The 23,003-nt window shown below is 47.0% G+C and overlaps 1 protein-coding gene across 10 annotated transcripts in view; it reads right to left on the bottom strand.

The window, feature by feature from the left end:
- The window catches only part of MSI2 (musashi RNA binding protein 2), a 390,492-nt gene that overhangs the window by 249,444 nt on the left and 118,045 nt on the right, over nt 1-23,003 (bottom strand). For all 10 annotated transcript variants that reach the window (XM_055318531.1, XM_055318537.1, XM_055318554.1 and 7 more), the window contains exon 6: nt 8,406-8,498. In XM_055318531.1, coding sequence (XP_055174506.1) covers nt 8,406-8,498 — 93 coding nt within the window. The remainder of the gene's footprint in view (nt 1-8,405; nt 8,499-23,003) is intronic.

Here is a 23,003-nt window from a genome sequence, read left to right as displayed (position 1 = left end):
AAGTCATCCTGACCCTTCCCAGTAACGGTCCCTCCAACCAGATTCTTCCACCCTGGAAACGTCCTTGTCACACAAATGCCCCACAGAGAAGAAAGAACCATCACCCAGGCTGCAGAAGGTATGTGGACTCATGGCGAAACAAATCCCACTTTGCCAGAGGCTCCGCTCTAGGAGGACAACACCAAGTGCAGAAAAATGGAAAAGGGATATACAAATTCAATCTATCAAATCTCCTATTTATTTTATGCAAAGTTTTCCTGGTGCTTATTAATGCCAGCTTTCCCCCTACCATTTAATCTCTGCTTCCATTTCATTCTTGGAGGCCTGTGATTATTCTAATTCAGCATTTGGATGACTTCATTTCCGCTCAAGTACACCCAGGTCAACTTGGATAGAAAAGAAAGAGGAGGAGAAGAAAAATAATCAGCTAAAAGCTATTAAATATCAGCCGTGTGCCTCATGATTGGTTTTAAAGGCAGTGGTGAGGTTAGCAACAGTCAGAAACTCAACCCTTCTGCCTCTTTCTGCATATTAACATTTTTCTGGGGCTCTCACTCTTATGGCTTCGAATGTAAATAAAGCACCGATTGGCAGCCCACTTTGAGCTAATTCACAAATACCAAGTCTGAATATACAGAGCTGTAAAAATTTAGAGGGTGGTAACTTAGATCCGGCCGTTCTACAGAGGGACTAATTCTCAGAGGACAAAAGAAGGGGGAAAAAAGGAGAAGAAAAAGAAAAAGAAAAGCATACACGACCCATGTAATGGGGTATCCAATTGACGGGGTGGGGGGTGGGCAGGAATCTCCATATCAATGTTCACTCTACCAAACAATGGAATTCCATTTCTATGCCAAGTCTCAATGAACTGCGCTTTCTCTTCCATAAGAACCACTCCTTGCACCCACTGGCACAAGCTTGAACCACGATTTCTCAGACACTTGCAGTTCCCACTGAAGTATGTCCAGGGGGAGAAAGGCTTTCTTTCTCATGCTAACAACTCCATTGTAAGTGACGTCTTCAGAGGCTGCCAGGACGGCTCTGGGAAGGTGAGCTGGGGAAGCGCTCAATACCCCTTCCCCATCAACCCTCCCCGGCTCCCGGGCTCATTAACTCCTTCCTGCCCGGGGCCAACCCTGTGCTGGGCCTTCCTCTTCTGGAGGGGGGGCGCTGGAAAAATGAAATCAAACCAAAAAACCATACCCAGAAGCACAGTTAAACAGCCAAGCCAGAAAGTTCAGGCCCAGTTCGTCTACCTACTACTACGCATATGAAGCATCGATTTTGATTAGCATAAGCTCAAACTTTTCCCAGCTTGCTACCCAGAAGGCATCCTGTTTTGTTATTTGTATATTTTAAAACACTGTTAACAGAGCAATAATAGTGTCTGATGCATTTGCCCAACAACAGCTGGTTATATTTTATAGCTAAAAAGGAAATGTGAAGTTTTCCTAGAAACCTACAATTTCAGGAGCCCCCCTTTTTTTTAAGCAAGAGAAAAGGAAAGGCAAGAAAACAAAACAAAAGAAAAAGAAAAGATTTATGAGTCAGATCGTGAGGTTGGAGTGCTCAATCAACCTCTAACTCGCCTCACTCCATTGGTTATGGCAGAAATCCGTCTATGGAGGAAAAAGTTCATCAGGAAAACACAGTTGTTTGTTTGGTAGGAGGGTTTACCTGCAAAGCCCACGGATCACATTACTTACATTACTTGTGGGTACTGCTTGTTTGCTTGCTGCCACCTGGCCTAGGAAGCTGAGGCAGGCAGATGAGGGAGGTTCTCCTGTTGGCTAACTGTGGCTTTTTGCTCTCAGCAGCTCTGCCAGGGGTCAGAGGGCAAATAAAGTCCCCTCCCCCGTATGACACACTTCCGAAGGGAGAGACTGACACAAACCAGACAGAGAATTAATAAAACATGAGGACAGTGTTGGCCTTGTTCTGGGTTATGACAGGAAGAAAATTTAACACAAAAGTAGCCTTCAGCGTGGCCAGCCAGGGTGGGGACAGCAACTGGGGCCCTTCCTGGTCCACTCCACGGTTGTAACCCAAGAAGGTCTGAGAAACATCAAGGCTCTCCAGAGGACAGGCGAGGCTTGGACATGCTGGCCACCTTCCAGGTGGTCCCCCTGGACAAACCACATCAGGAGACAAACACCTCCTGAGAACGCTGGTGCCCACAAAGGACAGACGGGGACTTGAATTTTCCAGACCTGGTCTGAGCAAACCATACACCACCCGGAGCTCCATTTCTCTACAACGCGCATTTGGAAGTGATAAAAAAACATTACCTCAGAATCACAGCTCACCGTGGGGAACACGGTAACGTTGCTTATTTATTTTCTCACGAGTCTCCTGCCTTTCAAAATTCAAAGGCTTTATAATATTTTTATGCTAGATCTATCTTCCTCTCCTCACACATACAGTATCAAAAGGAGTATCTGAGCACCCCACCTGCACATAAAACCCAGAGCTGGGAAATAACAGGTGTCAAATACTTCCCTGGAGCGCACTCTCTGACCATCCCACACACGAGCGGGACAAATGAAAAGATCTCCTCATATTAAAACGCCAATTCATTCTTGGTCTCAATTTTTTTCTCCAAAAGCTCTCAAGCACCATTCTCTGTAGCTCAAGTTCACTTTTATAGGCCCCCACACCACCCCAACCCAATAGAAGGACTCCAAAGGACTCTCTGCACCTTGTTTCCACCGGGCTCCCCTTTGATGGGACCTAAAGAGCTCTAACTGTCCAAACCCCTTTCGTTTCAGGCCTCTTCTGGCCGCCCACCACAATGAGGGGCTGGCACAGGAAGGGGTTAAAGCCCTCATGTCAAACCGCAAACTCGGGCACTGGCCCAGAAGGGACATGGGAACCAGGGCAGCCGAGTGATAAAGGCCGGATTGTAGCAGCCCACTGGATTGGAAATGACTTGTAGGCCTAATGAAACAGAACTTTGGCAGTAAAACAGAATGAAAGGAATGAGACAATAAAAGGCTGGAACAAAGGGAGCAGAGTCGTTTCAGCTTAGCAAAATAAGCTCACTTTGTTGGTGGGGAAAGCCAAAGCCGATTAGGATAAACCAACGACTGAGCGTAAGTCTTCCAAACTAATTACACAGTTCACCATGTGAAGTATAATTGGAAGCCTCCAGATGCGGGCTGCTTTGCTTTCACAGGAGTTATATAAAGTGAGAATTACCTAGTGAGCTCGGCACCGAGCAGCCCTATCATCGAGGTGAACAGCTGAAAGGTGCAGAACTGCTCCATCCGGGACGAAGCCGAGAATTCATTAAGTTTAAAGGCCTCTTTTTGATCTCCAAAATCCTATAAGTGAGAATTTAAGAAACCGGTACTTGAAGGAGGGGCCGAAAGGGGAGAAGGAGGAAACCCACGCACACGGAGCTTCTTTGATCCCAGGGCTTTTTAATTACCAGACTGGGCTCTTCCGGACGGCTATGCGGGGAGAACGGTGGAGAACCCTCCGATCGATTGTCTGGGTCTGTACGTGCCTATCGAGAGCATCATTCACGTGCCACTTTTCGCAATGGTCTGTGTACATCATTCCTGTACTATGAAATCGTGAGCACAGATAACGTCCACTGGGAAACCTGACGCAGTGAAATAAATTACTGCACATCAACATTCTTGACAAATGAACAGAATCTTCTCCCTCTGAGTATCAGGCTGCTTAGTGGTAAAGTAGGAGATGAGGTTTTATAAACAGCGAATAGAGGTTAGATTGTACAAAAATGAATGACTATCTGGGCTCTCCCCAGCACGGGCTGTGTGATCTCGGACAGCTCATGACCTTCCTCAACATCAGTTTGGTCATCTACATGATAGATACCCCACCTATCTTGCTTGACAGCCTTGAGAATCAGGTTTTAAAATGCATCAAAAAGCTTAGCACAAAGCACACATCCCTCAAAGTCAGAAACATCAACTCATAGCAAAAGAATCTTCATAGTAAAACCTGAACTTCACAAATTCGGAGTCTTCATTAATTTAGATCTAGTACATGTAATAAGGAGTTGGAAATACTCTATGGATCCCTGGGATCTTACTCACAGGATGAAGATTCTGGTTTATAAATAGCTTTTTCCAAATAGAGAATCCCTTCACTGTTCCTACATCTTGCAATCCAGAAATTAACCCTACCACAGTTATGATTGTTCCACTTATTATATCATGCTCATGGCTATTGGTAATATCTCGTTCTGGTTATAGCCTATGGATACCTTAGATAGATACATATTTATCCATATACCGACCTATGTATGTTTATGTTTTTTGGAGGTTTTATTTATTTATTTGAGAGACAGAGAGACAGCAAGCAACCATGCACTAGAAGGGGGAGGGGCAGAAGGAGAGGGAAAAGCAGTCTCCCCACTGAGCAGCGAGCCCAATATGGGGCGATCTCAGGACTCTGGGATCGTGACCTGAGCTGAAGGCAGATATCCAACCAACTCAGGTGCCCCTGTATGTTTAAACACACTTTCTAGATTACTGAATTTTCAAGCTTGAAACCAACCTTACGAATAACCTAGTTTAGGGGTTGGCAAATTATGGCCCACAAGACAAATGTGGCCCATAATCTGTATTTATAAATAAAGTTTTATTGGAACACAACCGTATCTAACCATGGATGGGCAATAGCTGCTTCCTCCATACAAAAGCAAAGTAAATAGTTGTGACAGAGACCACGTGCTCTGCAAAGCCAAGAACATTTACTATTTGACCCTTTACAACTTTTCCATCTCCTTCCCTTAGAGGAGAAACTGAGACCAGGAAAGAAATGGCCTGTTAAGGTATCATAGGGGGGTCACTGCCCAGTCAGGCCCATCATGAGGGTCTGGAATACTTCTACCTACCTAACCTTCCTCTAATGACAGCATCAGAACAGCTACCCAGGGGGCGAGGATGGTCATCCAAGGTAGCAGAATTCTCATGCCAAGGGCCACACTTCACAATCTCATCTTAAATATAAACAAGTAATGATATCTCTAACCAAGGGGGTAGGGGTAAGTTTCTGGGAGGAAGGTGGCAGGAAAGTACAAAGGGGTTTACAAACCTCTAATTTGAGTTATTTAAAGCTCTCGGTGTGTCATTCTGCACCCACCCCACTTACAGTAATGACATATTTAAACTCCCTAAGCCCAGCCCCATGATAGCAGTCTTACCCATCTTGATTGCCACCTGAAATAAACAGTTGAAGCAGCTGCCACCTCAGGCATGATGGGAAGAGGGAGAGGAGAGAGGAATGACAGCAAGGGAAACCTAGAACTCAGGTGGCAAACCCTGAATGGAGGCTTAGAAGGATGGAACGTTCTGGATATGGAGCAAGAGGAAGCAGGATGTAAATTCTGGCTGCTATCCTGCCTTACTGGTGTGACCTTCTTTGAGGCTTTATCTCCCTCACCCTTATTGTTGACCTTTGTCAGGGGGCTGAATGACACCAAAATGCACTGTACAGATGAAATGAGGCAACATATGTCCAGTTCTCAGCACTGTCCCCAGCCCATGGAGGGACACAGTCTCTTCCTTTCTTTTATACTCTTCCCACCCTAAGCCCATCCTATAGATCAATCCAAGGTTGGAAGAGGGCCCAGAGTTTAGGTTCTGTTATCAGACAAGCCTCGAGGGGGGAAATCTGCACCCAGCTATACCTTTCGGGGGTGACCCTAAATCAAAGACTCAGTCCAGCTAGACTCTATTTAACAAACTACAAACTGAGCAGGACAGGACCCCCACCAGCCTCCCAGAGAAGAATTAAATGAAATAATATAAGTCAATGGCCTGGCCCAGGACCCAACACAGTATATACTCACTAATAAAATTACACCTTGCTAATTTGCAGTTACCAATCTAAAAGGAGCCCCAAACAACTTTACAGCTGGGAATGTGTTCAAGCATGTGAGTCTATTTGACACAATTACGTGTGTGTGTGTTCTGTTTTCCTCAACCAGAATATAAACTACTGAAGGGTAGAGTCAGTATGTCAATTCACCATTGGATTGACTCACTGCCTTAAGGCACAGCATCATGGTCTCCTCTGTTTTGATCACTCTGGACTCAAATGAATGACACCAGAATCCAGAGAAGTGGTGGGCCCTGTTCAAGGAGGCACAAACATGATACCAGGCACCAGCAAGAGGAGAGATAAGCCCCTCTGAAGACAGACCCAGATAATACAAAGAGCACGTGTATGAAACAACCTACAAAAACAAGAGCACAGAAAGTGTTATGGTTTTGATATATTCAAAAGTCTTAGTCCTTTAATAAAACACCTGATAAGTTTATACATCCTGCTGGAATATACAAATGTTACTGCTAAATTAACTGAGCAGCTTTAGACCCAGCACAGACCAGGCCAGGGAAGATGCTCTGTGAATGCCTCCCTGACAAGAGGAGAACTGTTCTCAGGGCAGGGATGGTTGCTACCATGGGCCTGCCCAAAGCTTGCAGAGCTTCCCACTGCTGGCATACTGAGTCCCGACTATAAGTGTTAATGCAAAAAGACAGAAAGAGAGAAAAGGAGAACAAGGCAAAGAGAGAGGGGAGAGGAGGAGAGGGAGAGAGGGGGAGAGGGAGAGAGGGGGAGAGGGAGAGGAGGGAGAGGGAGAGGGAGAGGGAGGGAGAGGAGAGGGAGAGGAGAGGGAGAGGAGAGGGAGAGGAGAGGGAGAGAGAGGAGCCTGAAGGTGTGAATGTGCAGAGGTGAAGCAGGTACAGGCCTGTCTAGAATACTCGTAACAGTCCAACTTCCCTGACAATCATGAATAGGACCACGAGATTCCAATTTATGGTTAAAGAAATAAATCCTACCTCATGTTTGCAAACACTACTCCTGGCCTAGTTTTAGAGGCAGAACTGTAGCAAAGGGGTGCACACTCCAGAGCCTTCCATTACACAAGCTGGACCTGTCTCATTTAATTACTTCCAGTCTCTCCCCATAGGCAGGGTGGGGCTGGGTGGTAGACAAATCCCCCGCTGGTGCTTTAAATACGTCTTGAAGAGAAGTACATGGTCACCAAGGCACTCAACCATTCTTCCAAACCGGCCGGAATGAATCAGCCCCCAACTGGCAATGTAAGATGGTGCCATGGGGAAGGCGTCTTTCATAACCAACCCGGAAGGGCAGTTAAGTGCCATTCTGCATGCAAAGCTGGGCTGGAGGAGGCTGATGTCTCTTTGTTGTATGTCTCCCAGCCATGCAGAAATTGATTATTACCAGAGACAGGAAAATCTCCGTTTTGAAGCTGAATAGTGATCACTGTCCTCATCCCAGACAGTAACTCACAACTAGACACACCCGGGGACGAGGTCAGAGCTGCCCATTACCTCGAGCAAACAAGTAAAAGCACAGAACCTTCAGACCAGTCAGTGGGCAGCAGTGCCTTGTACCACCCAGCGCAAGCACAACAGCTGTCATGGGGGAACATGAGTGACAAAGCTTAGAACAGGCACAGTGCCTTCCACCCCTCTGCCTTATCAGCCCTGCAACAGCAGAGACGCAGACCTGTGCAGAGGAGACCATCACACACCCAGACTCCCAGGACAACATCCACAACTACTCAAAGATGCGGGAAGCAGAGGGCCAGCACAGCCATTCGCCTGGAAGCCTCCTGGGACATGACAGCCAGAGGAGGGGTATCACACAAAGCCAGCAGGGACAGTCTCCCCAACAAGCTGCCATGTTGGAGCCCCGGGACAACGCAGCCATCAGAGAAACGCCACTTTCCAAGGCACCAGCTCCCCCCACCAACTAGAGAGAGGCTGAATTTTAATTCACATCGCCCAAGGTTACACACCCTATCTGTCCATCTCTGTGACTCTGTCTGTGACCTACACACTCTCACACTCTGGTTCCTGCCTGATGGGGGGGCGGTGCGCTACATTGTTCCCAGCCTATTCTAGCAACAGAGCCCAAGGGATAATTTTACTTCTGTCTCACATACATTCTGACAGGTACAGGCCCAGCATCTTTCCCAAGTCTCCTCGGGCATCTGACAGGGGAAGGTTCAGCTGTAAAGGACCCCAGGGAGCCTCCTCTTTTAATGTATCTTCCAGAAAGGCATAGAATGAAGCCCAGAACCAACTCACAGGCCTCTAGCAGCTTCTGTGGGAGCTTCTGTCCTGTGAGTCACAATCTTGCATCCCTCCCAGCTGCTACCACCACCGGCTCCCAGTCCAGGCCCCACGTGGCCAGCAAAACCACATTGAAAGGCCACTCTGTCTATTCCTGCAGGCACGTGGGGCACCGTGCCGACCACAAGCTGGACTCTTCCATGTCAGCTCCTGACAGATTTCACTTAAGTCTTGACAACCAAGTTCAAGGACAAGGTTCTTGAGGGCACAGCTGTGATGGAGGGAGGGCCATGGCAGCAGCCAGCCCCACACACCACTTACCTTGCCAAACTGCTCAAAGTATTGCTTTACATCTTCCACCACTGTGTTCGCAGATAATCCGCCTACAAATATTTTCTTTGTTCTTGTGACCATCTGCAAGAAATGACAAGAGGAGGCCATGGGTTAACTAGGTTATCTGAAGCAATGCTCACTAAGATTCTGAAACAAGCCACTCTCCACATTTCTCTAGAAAGGCAATTTTAGATAAATTTGAGCTGTACAGACATCTCAGAATGCTGTGGAGACAGCCACGCTGGATATCTTGGGCTTTCAGGCCACAACCTGTAAGCTTGAGTTTCATACAGACACAGAGTAGACTTCAGAACCTATAAGCCATAATACACAGCTTCATTTTCATTTCTAGCACAGAGAGAAAAGTGGCACGTCAAAGCTATTTTAAACCTAAGAGATGTGAACAGAAGAGAACTATGTGCATAAAAAATCTGTCGCCCAGAAAGTACCATAAAATTTGTCAATAAGAAACACACACATCATTCAAACATATGGGTGGGCTGTCTACACCGAGCTGTTCTGAGTGCTGGTTCATGTCTGCCATCAAGACAGATGCTGACCCTGCACACAGGGGCCACTCTCCAAGCCTGATCCTTATTCTCCTTCCCCTCTTAATTCCTCATTATTCACCTTGATTCACCCTATGCCCAATCAGGCCCAGTTAAGCCCCAGGTATCCACCCCTTTGTCCATATAAGTCCTTCTCCCCAGAATGCCTCTCTATGCCTAAACCTCCCATGGCAAGTTGTAACCGTCCTGTAAGATCCAACGACCTCTAAAATGCAAGCTATCTATATAGTTCCCACATGCGAAAGCTGTCCCCTCTCTCTTCTGAAACTCTAACGCTGTAGCCACCAGCCTGTCCTGGCACCCACTTCTTCCCACCTAGTGTCAAAGTCATGGATAATCCTGTCTTTCCTACTTCCTCCCACAGACAGTAAATTCCTGATTCCTCCAGGTACCCTCCACAATGCCAAGTACAGAGCCAGGCACACATAAGCCCACACCAAATATCTGGTGGATGTGAAAACAAATGAATGTGGTCACATTTCAGAATTCCACCAGTTCCAAAGCAAAGGGAGACAGAAGTTCAATGATACAAATGATTTAGAGACAGAACCAAATATCATAAGGAAGGAGCCAAAAGTGAAACAAGAAAATGAATCTTGTTCTGAACACTGAGTTTAGGCTGTGTAGGTATGTAGGTGGGGTTTTTTTTTTAACATGCAATAAAAAATTTAAATGTTAAATAAAAAATGTAACATGCTCAGTGGGTACAGGGTCTCACCATTGTGGCTGCATATGATAAAAACCCAATGTCTTAACCTGAGGGGAGAAATTCTGTTCCTCCGTACATGTGTATCAAATCATAATGTTTGTACACTTTAAAGATCTTACAATTTTGTCAGTTACACCTCAGTAAAGCTGAGGGGAAAACGTTTTATGAGAATATATAAATGGAAGCATGACTGAAACCCAGAAATAAGGGAATAAGACAAAAGAGATAAAAAAAAAAAAAAACCCACCATGTCATATCCGGTCTATTACAATTCGATGTGGGATGCCTAAGTACAGGGGCCATGGCTGCCAGGATCCCTGCTGTCCCCAATTCTGATGATATACTGGCAGAGGGAATGTACCAACCACCCCACCTCCAGCAGGAGCTCCCTGGCTGAGAGACATCTGGTTGGTGACAGGCAGGCTGTGCCGAGGAGCGCTCCCCTGAGGTCTGATCCTGTGCTTTGCACTGTGAAGTCCCGGACCAGAGCGCCAGTCCCACCTAAGCCTGAACTCCCATCAATCGGGAAGCCTGGTTGCCACAAATAGGAGGCTCCGAGACTGCAAAGAGCTCAGGTTTTGGCTTAGTGGCTTCTGGAAGGGACATGTGCCACCACAGCCCACTGACAGAGCTCCATCTGGAATGTCCTTGTAATCAACCTGGTACACTATTTTAAGAGGACATTGTCCTAGCAAGTCTGCACACTTCCTGTGGGCTCTGAGAGCCATGCATTGGTTCCACATGTGTTTAAAGCTGTGATTTACTGCTTTTCATCTCTTTTCAGATGAACAGGAGAGACAGAGGAGATCGTGTACATGAAAACATTCTGTGACAGTCCCACCAGCGTCTGCAGTGCCAACTCCCAAGAACCTCTCGTTAACCAGTGGGCATCTTATTCTGCTCCATATTGTCCATCTCCCTTCTCAGCCATTCGGTAGGTCTACCCTGGCAGAACAGGTACCTACCCATGAAGGTGACCTACCTCTCCAGATTTCAATCTGTCCCTACACTCACTCACTGACCACCAAATTGGACTACCCTAACTTTCCCAATGTGTTCATTCAAGAGATACATTGAGGGCTAGGTGTTGGAGCCTACATTCCAATACAATGTAGAATTTAATCCACTATAAAATGGAGATATAATAATTAGCCTACCACGCAAGGTTCCTATTAGGACTAAATTAAATAACATATGCCAAAGTGCCTAGCAGGACATCAGGCAGATGCTAGATAAGTGGTCACTGTAACTGAATCCAAAGTCAATTACTAAATTCATCCTTCAAGCTCAGAATAAATGTACGGCAGAAAGAGACTTTACAGAAAAATCTTTGATAAATCAACCCTGGGTGCCCCATTTTCTTCCACTGTAATTTCAAAACCACTTTCCTGAATCTCTACATGATTTCAGATGGGCAAAGACTCCCAATAGTTTCATTTCAGATTTTTCATTCCTGTTTTTTCCCTATCAGCCAGGTAATTAAATATCTATAAAGAAACACTACTGTGATCCACAAGCATGCACTAGTGGAGTTCTCAACTTAAAGAAACTCTAGAGGAGCATTCTATAAAATGAACCCTATGGTGCCATTTATACATTGTTTAGAGCCAGGGTGGGTATAGAGCAGACCCTATTTATAATCCAAAATGTTCACATGGACCCAGATAATTAAATGAGTAACATGTCTTCATTCCAAATAACAGAAGTCAACAGAATGTTCATTCCCCAGTAACTGGTTAAATGAAAAGGCCCCCTCTTACACTCTCTACAGTCTCTCAACAGCCATAAACTTATCATGCCAGAGCCTTAAATGCTGGGGCAGAAATCCAGGTATAAACCACACAGTCCCAAAAAAGTCTATAAAATACTTTTTTTAGAAGGATGAGAAATCCCAGGCCCCAAACACCGCGCCAAAATGTCCAAGTTACTAAAACATCCTCTCCAGGAACCAGCTCAGATACAGTGATGGATCCCACTCTTCAGCAAACACTAAGGGAAACTGGTTTAATCAAAACCTTCCAGACGTGAAAAGGCCAGTGGGAAGATGTGCAACACTCGGTTAGCTGCTCACCAATGTCTTGGCTTTGTGAGGGGGTGGGCAACAGGGCTGTGCACTGTGACCTCTCTTGCCAGGGGCACACTGGAGGAAACGGGAGTGATTTACTTTGGGAATCCTGATGGCATCACTGCTAAATGGACTATGCAGTGCTTGATGATTTGCATTCTGTGGAGACACAGAAAGCAGGCGGAGGACTCTAGAATCACACACTCTCCACTCGGTTTCCCTTCTACCTCCAGGGCTACCAAGAAGGGCAGGACAGGGGTGGGGCTCGATGTCCTGTCCAGGCTCCCAGTGGGTCTAAACTGGAGGTCCTCAGAGTCCCATCGATACTATCAAAGTTTCTGTGTCCACGTTGTCTGCTCGCATGTGCACGTGTGTGTGTGTCAGGGGTAACTCTCTGGTCCCAATCCTTCAGTCTTGGCTCGACTTGCCCCAGGAACCCCTCAGCTCCTCCAGAACTTAAAGCCTCTTCTGACCTCAGAAACAGGGAACAGGACAAATTACTACTGGTCCCCCTGACTCCAGAGTCCTTTGCATTATAAAAAGTCCTCTCTACCCACAGTGGAGAGAGCCACCTGTGCTTTCTTCCTGCCCTAGACCCTTTGAGTAACTGTTTCCTAACCCACAGCCCTCACACCAATACAGTACTGAACCACACAAAGCAAGGGAAGCTGGTCACTGCACACCAAAATGCTCAGGCAGCCCCAGGCGGTCCCCACAGTGCACCCAAACGGAAAGAGCCATCCATCTGTTCCAGAGAGGGCTCACTCCAAAATCCATTAGGAAAGTCATCTTAAATGTCCTTTGCATGGAGTTTTTGGTGGGAGGGATTGTAGAAAACACTTTTTATGTGAATGCTTTCCACACTTTGAGACACCAGATACCCACCAACAGCTCAGCAACCACTTGGGGACAGCCACCTCCCCCAACAGATGCCCTTACTTTTATGGTCTAGGGCGGCCCTCTGGGAAGTGGTGTGTGTGTGTGTGTGTGTGTGTGTGTGTGTGTGTGTGTGTGTGTGTAGTGTGCATCAGGGGGTGGAGAGTGTTCAGGCTCTCACAAATCATTGCTGCACATTTTGCATCTAGACCCATAATTTAACGAAACATCACTGCTCTCCACACCTCTTGGCTCTACAAAGAAAACCCCAGCACCCATTCCAGTTTGGAAAATTGCTATTTACACATAAGAACTGGCCAAAGCCAGCTGCTAACTAGAGCTGTAAAGAACACTCCACCTTCCTGCTTCTAACCAGAGTACGGCTTTATGTTTTTTTTAAGTTTCAAAAAATCCCTCTAAAAAAATGTGTTTGAATTTGAAATGGTCACTCAGAGTGGGGCCAATGGTTGTATTTTATAAAACAGGATAAAGCAGAAGAATATGCATGCATATATGTGTGTTGAAAGCAGAGGTTGGAGGTATTCGATAAGAGAAATTACTTTGAAGAATGAGTTTATGAGGAAAACTTAGCTCTAGGAGCTTTGCCCCAAAGATATTAGTTGCCACATAGGAAAACAATAATAACTAAAAATGTTTCTCATCCTGACAAACGCATGGAAAAAAAGGCAGGCAGCAACTCTGGAGAGTCTTGAATGGGTAGAAAAGAAGCCCAGGGAATTTAAGTCAGCTCTTGCCATCACCACGTTCCTACAAAGAGCTCCAATTCCCCCTCTGGTGACACATATGGGCCATCTTCACTGCCCAAGAGCAATGGCTCATTTATAGAAGCTCTCCCATCTGTGGGAGCCCCAAGATGGAGAAAGGAAGATGTAAGGGCACTAGTGCTGGGCAGGATTTTGCAAACCGGACTGCCCATCGTCCCCATTATACAGAAGGAAAAATCAAGTCCAAGCAAGTTGGTTTAGGTGCTGGTTAAAAGCAAGCAGAGTGACAAGGGAAAATGGACATGCTGACAGATACCATGCAATTCTATCCCAGACTCTGAATCTGGTGAACATTTTATTCTTCAGATTCTTAGATGAAATTGTATGTTATCATCAAAGTATCAGTTCCCTGCATCTGAGAATTAAGCCCAGTCTTTGTATGGCAAAGATGTTCTCTCAGGGCTCACCGGGGTCACAGAAGTCCCAAACTCCACAGCCTCATTCCACAGGGAGTTTCCTCCAAGGGACATGCCCTCTAAAACTCCCAAGTTCCCCCAGCATTTGTTTACATCTTTCCCTCCTCCCTCTAAACTACCACTCTTAAAAAAAAAATAAAAAAAATAAAAAGTATAAAAAAATAAACTACCACTCTTGCTACTACCATCACCACTGCCACCACCATCATATCTGAATCCAGTGGCAAAACTCACTTAGCACCCAAAAGCTGAACCCAGGTTAGGTACTAAAATCTTCTCCAAATGATTCTAGAATCACACATGGAAAAAGATGAAAGTCAGTTGACTAGAGACCCCAATATTCATGTCTACCCAGATCTTTGGAAACAGGGCCTTTGCATATGTCATCAGTTAAGGATCTTGAAATGAAATCATCCTGGGTACAAGGAGAGCCCTAAGTCTAGAGGCCAGTGCCCTTACAAGAGGAGAAGGGACATGCACTACATACAGAAGGGCCATGGGAGGATGAAGCAGAGACTGAAGTGATGTGTCTACAAACCAAGGAACACCAAGAACTGCTGCCAGCTACCAGGAGGTAGGAGAGAGGCACGGACAGCTTCTCCTTCAGTCTTCCAGAAGGAATGAGCCCTGCCAATGCTTTCATTTCAGGCTTCTGGACTCCTGAACTGGGAGAGAAGACATTCCTATGCTTTAATGCCCCCCAAGCTATCTCAATTTGTTATGGCAGCCCCAAGAAACCTATAATGAAGTCCCACCTGGGGGGGGGGGCTTGCTTTTTCTTTGTGACCACAGAGTAGAATTCACATGGAGGAACCCACTGTCATGGGGGAGGAGAACGCTACACCCACATGTGTGACAATCTGAACTTGCCCCCAATGAAGGCAGGTCACACCTGTCACTTGCATACCCACTATGGCAGGGGCCACAGGGACAAGCCTCTGCCTCAAAATGTAAGGCAACACCTACTGGGAAATGAGGAAGTAAGGACAAAAGAGAAGACACCCAAATGCTGCCCACAGAGTCAAGATCCCCTGGCATAGCACTTCATACAAGAGGGAACAGCATTCACACCTGACACAAACCAAGTGGCTAAGAAAGGCCCTTGTCTCCCATTGAAGGCCCTTAGTACCTGTGTCTCCTTCCACGTTCCAAAAGCTCTGCCCTTACCGCACACTCAATGCATGAGAGCTATGCCCTTCTCATGAGCTGCCTTACTTGGCCTCACATCAATCCTACATCGGGTCTCAGCCTCTCCCCCACAGTCAAGGAAACGGAAGCTCAGAGATGGTTAAGTGCCCAAAGTCTCACAGTACCAGAGTGGCAAAGGGAAGAGCCAAAATCTCACCCTTTCTATTCGCTGAAGTGTCCTGCCCCTTCATTTGTGACTAAGGTGTCTTCTTTTCTCCCAGCAGAAAAAAAGAGGGGCCAAGAGAGGAGAGGGTACCATGAGAAGCAAGTCTGACTCTGCCCTTTGCGAGCCTGAAGCAAAGATGCAGAAATGACAGGCCAGACACTGCTGGTGGGGATGGACACAAAATGGCACAGTTCGTCCCTCAGATGGTTACACACACGAGTTGACTACTACATGACCCAACAAGTCCACTCCCAGTACATACCCAAGAGAAATTAAAACATATGTCCACCCAAAGCCTCTCACACAAAATGTTCACAGCAGCATTGTTTGTAAGAGTCAAAAAACGGAAACAACCCAAATGCCCATCAAGGATAAATGGATAAATTAAGTGTGATGTATCCATGTAATGGAATATTGTTCGGCCACAAAAAGGAACAAAATACTGACATGCTGCAACGCGGATAAGCTTCCAAAACATTACCCTAAGTGAGAGAAGCCAGTCATAAAAGGCCACACATACTGTAGGATTTCATTCACATGAAGGTTCGTGACAGGTTTAACGCCACAGCGACAGAAAGTGGATTAGTGTGGTTGCTTTGGGATGGGGGAGATGGGATCATGATGGTGAAAGAGTATGAGGTTTCTTTTTGGGGTGATGAAAATGCTCTAAAATGGACTGTGGAGATGGTGCACATATCTGCAAATATACTAAAAACCACCGAACTGCACTCTCAAATGGGTAAATTATACGGCCTATGAATTATATCTCAATAAGGCTGTTCTTTTTTTTTTTCCTGAGAGGCCAAAAAGATCCCTAAATCGAGAGTCTGAATGCAAAAAGGGCTTAAAATAAACCCAAGTGCCCCAGAAAGCATGCTCTCCCCAGCTACTGCATCCGCCAGCCACTTCTACATGCTTAGCTTCGCCCCTGGTTGACCACTGGACAAAGGTGTAACAATATTTGATGTTGCCAACTGCAGAAATTAATTTAACTTCAGAGGAAACTAATTATAAATATAACCCCAAATGTTTCTCCAAGCTCGCTCTCTCCTCATCTACAGCTATGAGCCAGAGAGCACTAGGGTTCAGGCTACAATTTGGCATTCCCTCTAAATAGCTTTAAAATTGGAAGGAAAAAAATAGCCTTCATCTATATGGGCTGGAATATAATTTACACACAATTATCCAGCATAGTCAGGTTACAACATTACCCCTGATTAAAACAACAGTAACTCACCTAAAGGAGAACGTGCTCTTGTAATGAAATGATCAGGCTGTTCAGGCAGGCTCCCCACCTCCAGCCCGAGCCCTCTGCCTGGCTCCCTCCCAGGCTAATTTAACAATACTACTTCCTCTCATCCTTGGGGGGATGCAGCCACCCGCAGAGGGGTGACCCGTCCACAGACTGGTATCAGAGAGTCATATCCTAGACAGTGGCACTCAGACTAGGGACACGGGGTGGTGCGGGGACCAAACAAGGTGCAGAGATGGAGTGTTGCCTTGGAAAGCACAAGAAGTTAAGGATCGTGACCCAAGCGTCAACCGATGCTGAGCGGCGAGGTAGGTGGCTGGCCGGCCGTCACTCTGATCACAGGCACCTGATCTGTTCTGCGCCCACAGGTGGCTCCTCCGTCACTCCACCCTTCTTGGAGCCCTCACCCCCTAAGACTTGCCACAGAGTGAGTCACGGGAGGCCCCACCAACTCTCTCTGGTCTTCTAATGATTGCCAATACGGAGATGCAATTAAAACCCATCATCTTTTACAGCAGCGGTATTAAGCGAAATTAAGTAAGTACCCTTTACTGTTGCTGAATTTGCAAGGAAGCCACGCATCCCTGCATACGAAAGAGGTGCCTGCAAAGCCCCAGCAAGAAGGCCAAGGCAGATTCTCAATAAACCCTGGAAAAGGTGGGGAAGAAGGGTCAGCCGGGATGGCGGGGCTGCTGGGAACTCAGTGCCTTCCATCTGTGCCTGTCACCCCCACCGTGCAGCCTGGTGGAATTCTTCTGGAGACCTGGAGGACGCCTCACGGTGAGGGGCAGGGCCCTGGAGATGGGGACACCGATCACCCAGGGTGCCCAGCCTACAGCAGTTATCCAAATGCCACAATGGCCGTAACTTTAAGACCCGTTCTCTCTGCCCACCTGCTTGCAGAACCAGGCACATCGGTGCAGACGTATAGCAGGGCAAATATCCACCCTGGCCCTGGGATGAGATTAAGTCAAGTCTCTTGGCAATTCTGGGCTTCACTTTTCCCTTTGAAAAATGGGCCTGAGACCCTGGTGTGGGCAACACAAACTGAGGCAGCGACTGTGCAATCGGAACTCTAAGAAGGCCAAACCCAAGCGTCTAACCCCAACCCTGCTGCAGGCTGGCCCGGCATCTGCCTACAGACCAGGCCGCTGGGCAAAGCCTTCAGAGTACCCCTCCCCGAACCCCACCAGGAAGCACTGGCCAAAGGGAGTGCGCATGCTCAGTTCAGGAAAACAGGAAAACCAGGCTTAGGAGGGCATTCGGTTATCTGTATTCTGGGGAAGACTGCCCAGAGAAACTTCCAGAACCCACCCCAGTGAGAACAAGACCTGTTCTCATCGGCAACAACCAAAGGGCTCTTCTTAGGAGGGAAAGCGTAAAAACTTTGCTGGCAGGCACGCTCTGAAGCCAAGGCGGCCCATCCCCCCACCCCTCCAGTTGATTTCAGGAAAAGAACAAATGGCAGCCTTAACCCTTAGCCTTGATTATCTTCATTAGCATATTTTAGATGCACACGGCAATCAGTTCTTGATGAGCAAGTTTTACCTAATCCGCGGAGCTGAGCCAGGCTGCAGGTTCGCGACACTCCCGTTGCGCAGTGGCACCCAGCCCAGCAGCACCTCACAATCTCCTGGGGCTGCTGAAAACTTGGTGATACCTGCCCCACCCTCGGGATGCTGATCTTATTGGTCGGCAGTGAGGCCTGGGCATCAGTCATTTTTTCTAACATTCTCCAAAAGATTCTAAGGTGCAATCAGGGTTCTGTGAGAAGCAGCTTGAACCCCAACTCAGCCATTTCCCTCCTGTAACTGTAGGCAAGCCACAAGTAAAGCGGAGGCAACTGCTACATGCCACGGAGCTGCCCTAGGCCTCATGAGAGATGAGTATGTGAAAGCACCTGGCACACAGTAGGTGCTCAGAAAATGACTGCTGAATTATAGGAGAGTGACCCTGGAGACCAAGAAGGACCAGAAGACAAACCGCAGAGAATAGTCTGTGGCAGAGAGACATACCCATTCGTTCATTCTCCCATCAGATGTGTTTTGAGGACCTACTGTGTGCCAACTGCTGTGCTAGGCTCCATGTATGTTAAATGGAATGAGATCTGGTGTCTGCCTAACTCTGGGAAATGAACAAGGGGTAATGGAAAAGGAGGTGGGCGGGGGGTTGGGGTGACTGGGTGATGGGCACTGAGGGGGGCACTTGGTGGGATGAGCACTGGGTGTTATGCTAAATGTTGGCAAATTGAACTCCAATAAAAAAAAATTAAAAAAAAAAAAGATCTGGTGTCTGCTCTGAACATACTCACTGTCAAGGAAGATGCTGTGTTATGGTAGCAAGGTGGAGCTTTGTGGGCACTGGGCTGGGCATGACCTGAGACTTGATGGTTAGCAGGAGGTAGCCAGGAAAGAAAGGGGAGAAGGACCTCCTCAGCAGAAGCAGCAGCATCTTCAATGTTGGCCAAAAGGCCACAAGTGGACATGAACGAATGTGGCCAAGGTGTTGATGGAATGCAAGCAGGAGAGGGGCCAGGCTCGACAGGGAAGGCCCTGCAGGGAGGAGACAGAAACCTCCACACGGCTGAAACAGGGAAGTCACCCTTCACTCAGGAAAGAGAAAAGCAGGGTCGTCGTGGGGGGCTGGGTCATTTAACGCTAAGTGTTGGCCTAGGCAGGAGTGGTGAGGAAAGCAAGCACCAACTAGAATGAAGGCACCTAGACACAGTCCAAGTGACATGTGTGGAGCCTGGGGTCAGCTTCCCATCAGCAGGTCTCTCCCTATTCTACCATCCACAGTGCCAAAAACATTGGCGGGGGGCGGGGGAGGGGGTCGAGGGGTGCAGGGGAGTGTGGGGAGGAGGAGGGCAGAAGGAAAGATAAGCACATTGCACCCTCGGTGTGGTCGCCTTTGGAATCACACTCAGCCATCTGTTAGGTCATAAATTTTACTCGTCAAGAAAAAGTCAAATTTCCCCATCCCCCAGGATGTGCTGGTCTGGCCCTTGCCACCTGCCACAAGTAACTTCCTTTGAGGGATAAAGGAGGAGCCAAGGAGGGTTTGCAGTGAAAGAGAGAAGCCTAGGAAACCATGAGCAAGGCTTTCCACCATTTATTAAATATCTTACCCCCAAAGGGATGGAAGGTGATCTTTTAAATCCAAGAAAGTTTTTATGGAGACTGAAAAAAGCATCAGATTTGGAGATTCTGGAGATGAGGGCCAGGTTTCAATCCCAGCACCCCAAGCCAGCCAAGTGATAAAGTAGGAAGAAGAGCAACCCAGGAAGTTCAATCCCAACCATATATACTAGGTGATCCTGACCGAGCTTCTCCAAACTTGGGTTTCTCCTTCTACAAGATGAGATTAAAAGAGTTACACATGAAACGTGCTTAGCATGGGGTGGAATGACAGGCACATAAAAGTTCCTCTCCGCAGTTCCACTACCTTCCCTTCCCAAGTGATTTCGTCCCTGTTCGTCTGTGAATGGAGATCAAACCTTCCCTGCCTGCCCCACGGACTAAACAACAGAAAAAAAGCACTTGGAAAAGGCACAGAGCAAACTCTGTAAATTTAATGACTAATTATGATTCTACTTCTCTCAGATTTCTCAGACACCACTTCGCAATCAGCCCACGTCCAGTGGCAGCACTGGACAACCATGGTATTCCAAAGGCACCTCTGGCAACAAAGGGTGCTATCTCAGCACCAAGCCATGTCTTTATCTGCCTTACCCTAGGCAGCCCCTTACCCTATGAAGAGTAACAGACTGTTCTACATAGGAAGGTCATTCTCCATAAGAGATAAAACTGTCTATGCCTCGGAGGTAATATTTCTCTGCTACACCAATATCCTAGTAGGTCTGTGCTCTCCTCATGCCAGGAACATATTTCTATAAATCCTCACATAAAAGAAAACTTTATTTTCCAGAGGGACAAACTAGGTGGGAGAAGGAAACAACATTCATAGCAAAAACATTCACCAATCAAACAGAATGCTTGCCTGCCAGGAACTTTACTAAATGTGTAGTGTTACAGATGTTTTATGGTCATGATGTCTGTTCTATTTAAAATACTTGCACTAAGCCAACCAAACAATAGAAAAGAGAAAAAGAAAAGACACGTCCCCCAACGTGCCCAACCCAGCTAACTGGTCTGGGCTGGATGTTTATTGAGGCAAAGAGGTGACTAGGGACCTGTAACTGTCAGCCAAAACGTGGAGGGCTCATTTCATAGTTCACTCTGGAGGGCTGTCAAATCAGCCACACGGCCCAGCAAATGGCACACGGTCTCTCAGAAGGGCACTTCATCCTGGAAGACCAGGGTCTTCTATGGGAAAATTGCTCTGCACCTGGCAAGCGCTTAATAAAATCTAGTTCCCTTCCCTCAAGGAAAAACAATCTGCCCAGTTAAACCTCATTTGTCCAACAACATTCATTCCCTCCACAAACATTTGTTCAGTGCCCGCTATGCATAAAGGTATTGAGCTAGGGCTTCACAACCAATCCACTGCAGTCAGGATGTCCCCCCACCCCCCAAAATGGAAGCCTCCTAATGGAGGGCTGTGGTCAATCAAACCCCCAAGAATGGAGGCTTCATGAATTCAAGGACTTTTGTCTGTTTTGTTCACCAGTGTATACCAAGCACCCAGGAGAATGCCTGGCATACAGTAGGCACATAATAAATATGGGCTGAACAAATGAGTGAATGAGTATTTCCTGCCGTGAATCACCCAGTCTGTGGATGATTCCAGGCCCTTGAGCACCCATCTTGTCTCCTTTCTCTCCCTTTGGGTAATTCTGAGAACTCCTTCCTGCTGGCACAATAAGATGAAAGGCTTCATTCCTTTCCTGAGAACAGCTGGCCAAAGTTCTATCTAGGAGCCACAGAGAACACAGACTGCTACACCAGACGATCCCGCCAGGCGGAGGCACACATACCTTCTTCTACGATTCAGACACACACAGCTGGTGATTTGTTACAGGCATCTTTATATATAAAAAGGACAACTGGGGATCCCTGGGTGGCACAGCAGTTTGGCGCCTGCCTTTGGCCCAGGGCGCGATCCTGGAGACCCGGGATCGAATCCCACGTCGGGCTCCCGGTGCATGGAGCCTGCTTCTCTCTCTGCCTCTCTCTCTCTCTCTCTCTCTCTCTCTCTCTCTCTCTCTGTGTGTGTGTGTGTGTGACTATCATAAATAAGTAAAAATTAAAAAAAAAAAAAAAGGACAACTGATGACTCTGGATATGAAACCATTTAAAAAGTCACGTGAAATGGGGAAGGGCATGAAACACCCGGCAATCACAGACTAGGTGACCACTCCCTGGATCTGTATCACCAGCCCCTGATTAATTACATTTGACCTCAGACATTCATGACCACCTAGTCCCCACCAGGCTATAGGAGGCCAAGCGATTCAGTTCTCTGTCTTAGAGCTCTCACAGGGGCCTGACAAAGACACGCAGTGGCATGAGCATGCAAAAAAAGACAGGGATCCACGATAAGCTCTGTCAGGAGAGTCAGAGAAGACTTCAAAGAGGAGATGCCAACTAAACTGGGGTTTTAAAGGATGAGCAGGAGTTTTCCAGGAAGATAAGAAGAACAAGTAGAGTCACAGCAGCATGAAATATCACTGTTTCAGGCACCAAAACGTTCAGCAGTATCACAAATCACGAGGAAAGGAGAAACTGCTGGGAGATAAAGACTGATGCAAGGGTTAGATCACAAAGGGTCTTGCAGACCATAACCAAGGAGACTAACCTTCATCCTCTAGACAAGGGGCCAACAATTTCAAGCAGAGGAATAACACGGCCAGCTCTGTGTTTTAGAGAAGTCATTCCATAGAGGACAGACTGGAGAGCTTGCACACAGACTGTAAGGTCGGTTAGAAGCTTATCATAACAGCCCAAGATGAAGGGACCTTCAACTAAAGCAAGGATCTTTTGCATAACAAATCAGGAAGAGATTTAAGAGAGAGAGTAGGAGACAAAATTATCAGCCCTGGGTAAATGGCCAGATGCAGAGATGAGGGAGAAGTCACCAACTGCGATAAGGAATTGCAGAAGATGGAGGTTTGCAGAAGAACGATAAATGTGTTCCGTTTCTGTACATTAAATTGGCAGTGCCCAGAAGACAATCTGTGTATCTCTTCTGGAGCTCAGAAGAAGGATCAGGACAGATGACCCAGAGTGAATTCACTAGGAGGAATCCCAACATCTTTTGGAAACCCAAAGGCATAGCCAGAGAATCAGAAGAGAAGCAAGAAAAAATTATCTCGCCAACTATGGCAAATGGCCCCTTAGTCTATGCCCCTTTCCTTGAACATGAGTGAGCTTGTGACTGCTTCAACCAGTCGACTACAGCAGAAGAGATGGTGTGTAACTTCCAGGGCTGGATCATAAAAGGTGCTGTAGCTTCTAGCTTCTTCACTGGAACATGCATCCTTGAGGACCTGAGCCATGGAATAAGATGTCCAACTACCCCAAAGCTGCCATGTTGGAAGGAAGCCCAGCCACACAGACCACACGTTGGACCTCCATTCTCTGAGCCATCCCTGTCCAGGC

This window comes from Nyctereutes procyonoides, unplaced genomic scaffold (assembly GCF_905146905.1).
Source record: "Nyctereutes procyonoides isolate TBG_1078 unplaced genomic scaffold, NYPRO_anot_genome, whole genome shotgun sequence".
Taxonomy (NCBI): Eukaryota; Metazoa; Chordata; class Mammalia; order Carnivora; family Canidae; genus Nyctereutes; species Nyctereutes procyonoides.
Note: the sequence above shows the minus strand (reverse complement) of the source record. Positions and strands in the feature narration are given on the sequence as shown.